The following is a 9,967-nucleotide window of genomic DNA, read 5'->3' on the forward strand; positions in this document are numbered from 1 at the left end:
CCAGCCTCTGCTAGGAGACATCCCAGTTTGGAGAATTTTCTCAAACCTTGACAATACAGTGCTTTTTTGGACTCCTTTGATTATTTTTGTTTTTTCTTATATAGAGGCATAATCTGCCTTTCAAAACTTTGCCTATTTATTATTCCTAGTTATTCTTCTCAGGCTTAAGCAAAAAATATCTAATAGTCCTCCATTTGATAATTTGTCATATCCTTAAAGACAGTTATTATATCCCCTTAACTTTTCTCCTCTTTAGACCAACAATTTCTAGGGCTTTCAAATAACTTTCAAGTGAACATGGTTTCCAGATCCTCACAACATCCTAGCTCCTTTCCTCTGGATGGGCCCCAGCTAGTCAATGTCTACTGTAAAGTATGATGCTTGGGAATGAACATTATACTTCTGTCAACACAACCTGGCATTATATTCACTTTTTTTTTTTTTTTTTTTTTTTTTTTTTTTTTTGATTTTCTAGTGCTGGTATTTATTGACTACCGTGCAGAAGGGCTATCTTTCTATTCACATCAAACCTTTTTTTTTTTTTAATGTCTGTGGTCCTGATTTGGGGAGTTGAGCTTCTTGTAAATATTTATTTCTGTTGAGGCAAAAGACAGACTAACAGAGATGACCCTCCCACCCCAATATAGGAGCAAGGGAGATAGCCACCAACCCAACTTTCCTCCTTGGTTTCATTCAATTTCTCTTCTCTTTGAGGACAAATCAGATTTTGCTTGTGAAGATGGAGGGTGGGGGTGGGGAAAATGCTCAGTCTAAAGGCCTTAGAATGGTCTGAGGGAACAGAGCTAGTTGGGTTGGGCCAGGGCAGAATGAATGCTGCATGGAGGAAGTAGGACAGAGAATTATGTGCTGTTTATTGCCAAAAATGATTTTTTTAAACAACCCTGCTCATCAATAAAGGACCCTTACTATCTGATTTGCTTTTCTGATTTGTCACTCAAATAGGGCCATAATAAACTCTTGACATTGTACTTCCCTTTAAACCCAGTGGTGTTGGGTCAGAAAACATTGAAGGATGCCTGCTTTCTTTTTAGCTAAGTGATCAACCTCCAGTTAGCATTGAGCGATTTGAGAGGCAGCTAGGAGGCTCAGTGGGACCTGGGTTCAAATCTGCTCTCAGACACTTTCTGTGTGACCCAGGGCAAGTCACTTGACCCCAACTGCCTAGTTCTTAACCACTCTTCTGCCTTAAAAGTGATATTTTGTATTGATTCTAAGACAAGGTAAGAGTTGTTTGTTTTTTAAAGTGATTTGGAGTTGAGAAGGCAGTGGGCCCAACCTGGGGGACTGGTAAGGAAGTAATGGGACGAGCAAGCCTAGGAGAAAACACTGTACCCAATAAAAGCTCAACCCCAGGCAGCTAAAGCACCATCAGAGAGTAACTCCCAGAAAAATTGGGCCTACAATTCAGGGAAGAGAATTTTCCCTAATGCTGCCAACAAAGTAACAGTAGAATGCCCGAGAAAGGCCCAGTCTAGCCATAAGGTTATTTATAAGGACTTAATAAATATGTGCCTACTCACCTCATCTTCTAAAACCTTTGCTCATCCCCAGCAGAGAAAAGGTTTTTTTTTTATTTGCTGTTCATTCTAAGGGAACAAATCAACCCAAGCTGACCAGGATGAAACTTTGTGGGAAGTGAAGCTTCTCACCTCTCCTTCCCATTGATTGCTTCCTGGGTGAATTACATCCCAAACTGACAACAGGCTTAAAAGCTGCAATGTGCTAGCCAGGACTTTCAAGAGGCTAAATTTTAGTCCACTTTCCAGTGGCAAACGGAAAGTCAGTTTAGAAGTCTCTCCATTATCCTCAAGCTCCGTTTCTGATAGAAATGGCTACTGCTAGTTTATAGTCAGGACATCACTCTGGATCTCGTGGGTTAGCTGGGTCTGAAGGTCACTCAACTTCTTCTTCAAACCAGACAAAGCAGAAAGGACGATGGTTTCAGGGCGAAGAGAGCCACAGGATTCCACATTGTAGTAGAACCTCTCTGGTTTGCCATTGGGGTCATAGGGAGCTTGGGCTTCATCTTCGTCAATCTCAGAGTACTCACTCTTTGGCCATTCTTCTGGCTTTGGGTAGACTGTATGCCTCAGAGCATTATCTGGGTCATACTCAAAGGCTACTCCAGCTGTAGGGTTCCATTTAGCATGCTCCTTGCCAAAGCCCTTTTTAGCATAGGCTCGTAATCTCAGTTCCTGGCCTTTCCGGAGTTTGACAATGAGGATGTCATCCTGTTCCACATAGTCACTGGGGTCATTGTCTCTACTCCGGGATGTCACCGGAATGACTCGAGGGGTATTAGAAATGAGATCCCGAGATGTGACATGGCGGGTCTGGTCTTCATTGCAACGGACATCAAGCGTAAACTCTACTGAGCACTCAGGGCAAAACTCTTCACACGTACAGTCCCTGGAGTATTGCAGCTTATCTACAATGTCATCACTTGTAAGAGGGATTAATCCAAGTCGGTGGGCAATGAACTCATCATGAAGAACTGAAGAGTTGGCATCAATCTGGACCCAGTCTATGGCTATGATGGGCACCTCGGCGATGAAGACTCTACGGATGGAATTGGCCACTGCCAGGTCCGTATTCTCGATAATAAACTTGACGTTCTCGTCCGTGAGCTCGGTGATTCGCACCGTAGGCTGGTTGGCGTAAGGCATAGCGACTGAAAAAGGTCCCGGCCTCCACGTTCGATTCCTCGGTTCTCTATATTCACTTTTTTAAGCTACTAGTCCATATTCTTGGCTCATATCAACCTTTTTGTCCTCCAGAACTCCTAGGTATTTATTTTTTTCCACACAAACTGCTTCCATAGCACATCTTCATATCCTATATTCTATACACAAAGATTTTTAGTTTTGTCTTTCTTTCTTCCCTAGAGTACAACCATTTATTATTTCTTGTTGAATTTTATATGTTTAGCTTTAGCCCAATATGCACAGGATCAGAGGACCATAGGACTAAGATCTGGAAGGAACCTCAGAAGTTTTGTTGCAGTGAGATGTGAGTGCAGGTTGGAAATCCTATTACCAGGTTATTGTAATAATTAGGGATGCTGGCAATGAGGACTGAAACTGGAAAGAGGACAATAGGAACCGAAAGGCAATGTTAGATATGAGAATGAAGGAAAGGCTAAAAAAAGAAAACACTAAATTTAAGGAAATATGAAAATGGATTATGGTTGGTGCCAGAAATGGAAAGTGAAAAACACAAGTTTTGGAGGAAATAGTAAGATTCTTTTGTTCATACAAGTGGATATGGCCAGCCAGACATATAATATGAGTTTAGCATTCCAATCAGGCCAAGAATGATTTTATTGATTATGATTACCTTCAAAAAAGTGATGGAGTCTCAGGAGTGAATAAGATTTCCAAAGAGAAAGAGTATAGATAGAAAAGAAGAAAGACAAGGATAGAGCCTGCTATAGAACTAACTATAAGATTTTTAAAAAGGGTAAGATCAAAAAGAGAAGTAAGAAAGATCACAAAAAGGAAACAGGGGGAAAAATGAGACCACAGAGGGCAAGATGTCTCTAAAGTCCAGGGAGAAGAGCTCACCAGGACTATCAAAACTGCAGTGAGGTCAAGGATAATGGCATCTAAATAAAGGAAATTGGATTTGGGTGTTATAAGGTATTATGTTGATGAATTTTAATAGGAAACTGGTTTGAGTGATGAATATGAAAGTGAGAATGACAGAGATATATAAAAAATATAGGAAGGTAGAGGAGTTTCAATTGTAAACTATTTTTTCAAGCTTAATGAAGGAAAAGAGTCAAGGGAAAGGGTTCTCATTCTGGAACTTCCCTCAGTGTCTAGAGTTTTCTTGACCTTCAATATTACCCCACCATTTTTGTCCCATTCTCCCAGGTCCCTGAAAGGATCTCTATTTTGGGGATAGCCCCAGACCAACCATGATTCATTGCCCTCCTTACTTTTCTTCTGAATCTATAAACTTTGCTACCATGCCCTCACCCAGGCAGCTTTCAAAGGAACTTTTCCAGCTCCCTTTTGTGTGTTGTCTCCCTCATTAGAATCCAAACTCCTTGAGTATAATAATTATTTTTTTTGTTTATATATCAGAATTTTCAGTGCTTAGTGACAACTTTATTTTATGAAACCCACAAGTAGCCAATGATCTCACCCTAGATAGAATTAGTAGGTAAGACCTAACATTAAGTAAGCTTTTGTTTTAGAAGTTTCTCCCATTGTATCTAGGCTTCTCCAGGATAGTCCAGCTTCTGGCTGGAATCCTCCTTCCCTTGTTTCTATGTAAGTCAGTTATCTTTCCTTTTTTATGTATCCTAAAGGGTATTTATGACCCCAAGTTCTTTAGTTCAATGGAAATTCCAAAGATGAAATTGCCATTCATGATACATTTTCCCAGAGACATTGTTCCCAGAGTCTCACAGCTAGCTTTCATGCAGTATTGATCTGTGTGTGCATGATTCTATGTGGTGGCCATAAGAGCATTGTCTCCTCCATCTTGAGTAAAGACATGTTCTTTGTAACTGCTTTGATGGTTCTGTGTTTTTCCAGCTGATATTAGTATAGTAAGTCCTTAATACATGTTTGTTGCTTAATGGAAATAGACTACAGAAGGATGGAGGGGCTAAATGTATCATAAATTAGCATGTGAACAATGAACTGGTTTAGTATGTACAAAGAATGGGAAGAGAGGAAATTGCAAATTAGTGGTTGGAGATAGAAAATTGAAAAATCTAAATCTTGGGAAATAAGTAGGATGCAAGTTCTTATAATTCTGGAACTTGTGTACTGTATCTCAAGTGTCTCCCCTCTCCATTCTATTTCCCACCACATAATCAACAAGTAACCTTGTAACCCAGGTTTGATTTTGTTGCCACTCCCCGACTCAATAAATTTCATTGGTTCCCTCTTATCTTTAGCTTCAAATATAAAAAGCCATTGTTATTTGCTGAATAGAGAGTTGATGTAGTCAGACATGTGCTTTAAGAAAATCACTTTGGTAATCATATGAAGCCTGGATTATAAGGGTAAAGGTCTGAGGTAAAGAGACAAAAAAGAAGATATTACAATAATCCAGACAAAAAGTGATGTGGATGCATACTAGGACAGTGGTTAAAAAGAGAGGAGACATATGGAAGAGATATAAATTCTATCTGAAAATGACCAGATTTGGCAATTGATTGCTTATGTGTGGTGAATGAGTGGGGAGACACTGAATTTGTGAGATTGGGTGACTAGAAGGATTGTGATGCCCTTGATAGGGAAGTTTGAAAGAGGCATAGGTTTTCCAAAAGAGAAGATGATGCTTTGTACATGTTGAGTTTCAATTTCCTATCAAGACATCCAGTTTGAAATGCCCAGTAAATGGTTGATTACATGGGATTGGAGCTTAAAAGTATAGAACTGATTTGGGAATCATCTTCATAGATATCATAATCAAATCCAATGAAGCTGATGAGATCACAAAGAAAAAGTTGAAAGAGAAGAAGAAAGCCCAATATAGAGCATTAGTGTACATAGCCAATTAGGAGAGATGACATGATAAATCAACAAAAGAGATTAAGAAGAAAAGAAAGGAAAGGAAAGGAAAACAGATCAGAAAAGACTCCTAAATACCAAGAGTAGATGGGAGGAAGAAGTATCAATCATATTAAATATAGCAGAAAAATCAAGAAGGATGGTGCTCTTAACAGACACAAATGATTGTTTATTGATTTGCAAGTTATAAAAATCAGGTTCTTCTGTATAGTTGGGGGACAGCAAAGAAGAGAAGGCAGCCATGAACAATACTAGTTTGGAATATGAATTCCTTTAGTTCTAAAATACTATGTAGTAGGCTAGAAGAATATTATAAGTAGTTTGGTCTTACAAATGTTTAAAAAAAACAGTAGAAGTAAAAATAAGTCCATAGAAAACTTGACCCAAGACACAATGGAACCATGTCATCCCCAAAACAGTCATCAATAAAACTGGCAGAGTGACAAATAGAAAATGAAACAAATGTATTATTATTTCTATAATGATATATTTTTATCATGAGACAGAGAAACACCACCTTTAAACCATAACAAATTAGTTCCTGATAACCTCTGCAAAGAAATATTGACCTGGGAACATCTAGATGGTACATGTAGTAAGTAGAGCACTGGACCTGGAGTCAGAAAAATCCAAATTCAAATTCATCCACAGACACTTACTAATTATATGACACTCATTGAGTCACAATCTCCATTTGCCTCAGTTTTCTCATCTGTAAGATAAGGATAGTAATAACATCTACCTCCCAGCATTGCTGCAAAGGTCAAATAAGATAACAATTACAAAGCATTTAGCACAGTGTCTAATACAATGTTATGTAAGTATTAGCTATGATTATTATTAATTAATTAACAAATAAATAAATATTCACTAAGCATCACAATGCATTATACTTACAACATTTAACAAAATTAAATCAGGAAGAATGGTCCAGAATAGGTATATAGTGAGAAAATCTATGCTGATGGGGACAAAACTTTGAAAGTGTCAAGCACTGCATCTAGAGCTCTCTCTATTTTCCACAAAACTCTCACAAATAATTTTTCAAATATTTGCTGAAATATAGGTGTTAGATCAATGGCATTCTTCAATACACTCATTAGATAATTCAAAAATGAAAAATTCCAACTACCATCTAAAGAACTGGCCAGCCACTGATGAAGAGAAAAGAGGAAAGGAATAAGCATTTAGGTACCATTTACTATGTGCTAGACCAGTGACTGCAAAACTTTTAGAGACACTGCCCAAACTGTACCCTCATGTGCCATATAGCCACCTCCTTACCCCAGACCAGGGAGGGAGGAAGCTCTCCCATTTGGCTGCTGGGCAGAGGAGCAGATGAAGTGAAAAATGTCCTTAGCTGTGGTGAAGGGGGGAGGAGGGAGCAGCCCTCTCTGGCACATGTGCCATAGGTTTGCCAACACAGTGCTAGACAGTCTGTGCTAACTGTCTTTTTTACCTATTATCTCATTTAATCCGTATAACAGCCATGAGAAGTGGATGCTATGATGATCAGCCACATTTTACAGATGGAGAATCTAAGCAAATGGAAGTTAAGTGACTTGCCCAGCATCCCAGAGCTTGGGACTAAGGCCATATTTGAACTATGTGACACAATGGATAAAGAAGACTGATCTTACTGAGTTTATGTATGGCCTCAGACACTTATTAGCTCTGTGATCCTGGGCAAGTTACTTTACCCTTTTGGTCTCCATTTCCTCATCTGTAAAATTAGTTGTAGAAAGAAATGGCAAATAATTCTAGTATTTTTTGCTAAGAAAACCTCAAATGAGGTCACAAAAAGTTGAACACAACTGAAATGACTGAACAATAAAACTTCCTGAGTTAAGGTCCAGGGTTCTATGCACTGTGCCTTCATTCAAGAAAATCTAGGAGTGGGGGCAGCTGGGTAGCTCAGTGGATTGAAAGCCAAGCCTAGAGACGGGAGGTCCTAGGTTCAAAATTGGCCTCAGACACTTCCCAGCTGTGTGACCCTGGGCAAGTCACTTAACTCCCATTGCCTAACCCTTACCATTCTTCTGCCTTGGAACCAATACACAATATTGATTCCAAGACTGAAGCTAAGGGTTTAAAAAAAGAAAGAAAGAAAGAAAACCTAGGAGAATCAAAGCAAAGGGAAAGGCTCTTAAAGAAAAGGATGTCTATTAATTAAGAGAAGTTAGAAAAAGAAGATAACAGGAAATATATATGAATGTTTATACATAGATGCATAACAGTGGTAAAATGAGAAAAAAGAAAGTGAGCAAAACCCAAGACTTGGAGTCCAGAGGTCTAGGTTCAATTCCTAGCTCTAGCTCTTTACTGACATGGGCATGCCACAATCTTTCTGAAACTCAGTTTTCTGCAATGACAACATTTGACTTCTGGATCCAAATCAAACTGTATATTGTATAAGTTAAGATCAGATCAGGGCTGATCTGCAGTAGATTGCAAGTTCTTTAACAAAATAAACTGTTTAATTTTTGTTATATTTGTAGTGCCTAAGATGGTGAATGCAAGGACATGATAATGCTTATTGAATTCTTAAGTTGCAATATATACATATATACATATATATTATATACAGATTTGTGGTCATTCATCTCTACTATAAAATAAATAAACACGTGTGAGTGCCTAGTAGAAATTGGAGAGCTAAAAGTATAAATTATTTATTGCTTTATTTCTTTCTCCTTCTCTTCATTGGGACACTTCCAAATTGACAAAGAAACCTATTTACTATTAATTGATTACTACTCTAAATTCATTGAGATTGCTAAAGTAACAAGACTCTCACATTATTAGTACAGCTGAGATTAGCCATACCTCATCGCAGGAGACCAGGCAAGACAGGGCAGACCAGAGGTTCTCATCACTGACAACAGACTTCCAATTTTAAGTGAACATGTTTCGAAATTCAATGAGAACTTCTTAGTTGTCAGTAAGACAAGGTAGAAGACAGTGTTTCATCTCTGTAACACAAAGAACAGGTAAAAAAGGAGTGTTCAGAGAAGTGAATAAATATCTTTTGTTAAAACCAAAAATTATTCTTACCTAACAAATGTATCAAAAATAGATAGTTAGAAATAAACTTCAATTCCTTTAAGTCCTAGGTCCATGACTACAATGAACTATTTTGAAGCAAATGAAGTAATTTTAGTAAAGTCTGGCACAATTTTGACTCCACAAGGAATAAGGATAACATTCACAATGTAGGTTTCCTGGGATCTCTTTTCCCCCAGACCAATGATCTTGCTCTGTCTGTTCCCTTCAGCCGTTGTATAGAAACACTACTTTTGTGAGTAGATGGAGCAATTTCCTTTATTGGTGTGCTGCAGTCTCCTCTTCTTTGGCAGCCAAACATATAGAAAACTGGAGAAAGTCCTTGACACTGTCCTCAGAAAGAGACGTGGCTTAAATAATGACAATAATATTTTAAATTATCTATTATCAATCATATGCTTTGCCGGCACACTTTAAGGATCAGGAGGGCTGTTCCATTTGACTTGAAATTTAAGTCTCCTATTAGTGTTGTCTCACCCACTATAAAGTGAATTATTTTTGTCGAACAAGGCAATCACAAAAAAACCTGGAGTTTACAAAGTGATGTTAAGTGAGTGCTGTGCACCATAACAGCGACAGTATCCAATGATCAACTATGAATGAATTAGCTATTATCAGCAATGCAAGGATCCAGGAAAACTCCATGGGACTCATGACAAAAAAGAATAACCATTGCTATAGAAGGAATTGAAACTGAAGGAGTTTAGATACTGGATGAAGCATGGCACTCTTCACTTTATTTCCTCCATGAATTTTTTTCTAGCGTAAGTGATGTGAGTCTTCTTTCACATGACAAATATGGAAATATGTATTACATGGTAACATATGTACAACCTATATCTATCACCTGCCATCTTGGGGAAAGGGAAAACAGAGGAAGAAGGGAGAGAATATGGTTTTACACAATGTCAGAAAATGATTATTAAAAATTATACTGACATGTAATCCAGATTTTTTTTTATAAAAAGGAATGTGAGTTCCTTGTGTACATGGTCTGGTTTTCATTTCTCTTTGTATGTCCACCAATCAGCATATTGCTTCACATAAAATAAGGAAAAGATTAATGTTTTTTTTCTTTTCTTTTTCTTCCTTTCATTTTTTTTATTTCTTTCCTTCTTCCTGATTTTCTTTCTTCCCTTCTTTTTTCCTTCCTTCCTTCTGTTCTTTATCTCTATCTACCAAAAGGATGTAGGATTTAAATTAATATCCAATACTTCAAATATTATTTTATAAAGTTTATTATCTGACAAAATAGAACCATGTGACTAAGTTGTTCTACCTGCTCAAAAATCCCCACTCCACCAAAGCTGCCACAGGAAGGAAAGAGACTGAGAGAGGAACTTCATCGAATT

The 9,967-nt window shown here is 37.9% G+C and overlaps 1 protein-coding gene across 1 annotated transcript; it reads right to left on the reverse strand.

Annotated features, from left to right (window-relative positions):
- Window positions 1–851: 851 nt before the first annotated feature.
- Window positions 852–2,728, reverse strand: LOC130455929 (DNA-directed RNA polymerase II subunit RPB3). Its single transcript, XM_056808353.1, has one exon. It carries the CDS (start codon window positions 2,685–2,687, stop codon window positions 1,860–1,862), a length of 828 nt encoding a protein of 275 aa, XP_056664331.1. The 5' UTR covers window positions 2,688–2,728; the 3' UTR covers window positions 852–1,859.
- Window positions 2,729–9,967: the final 7,239 nt, after the last annotated feature.

The sequence above is a fragment of the Monodelphis domestica genome, chromosome 8, assembly GCF_027887165.1.
Source record: "Monodelphis domestica isolate mMonDom1 chromosome 8, mMonDom1.pri, whole genome shotgun sequence".
In the NCBI taxonomy this organism is placed as follows: domain Eukaryota; kingdom Metazoa; phylum Chordata; class Mammalia; order Didelphimorphia; family Didelphidae; genus Monodelphis; species Monodelphis domestica.

Coding starts and splice junctions, on each gene's coding strand:
- LOC130455929 (XM_056808353.1), bottom strand. CDS start 2,687: ATGCCTTACGCCAACCAGCCTACGGTGCGAATCACCGAGCTCACGGAC.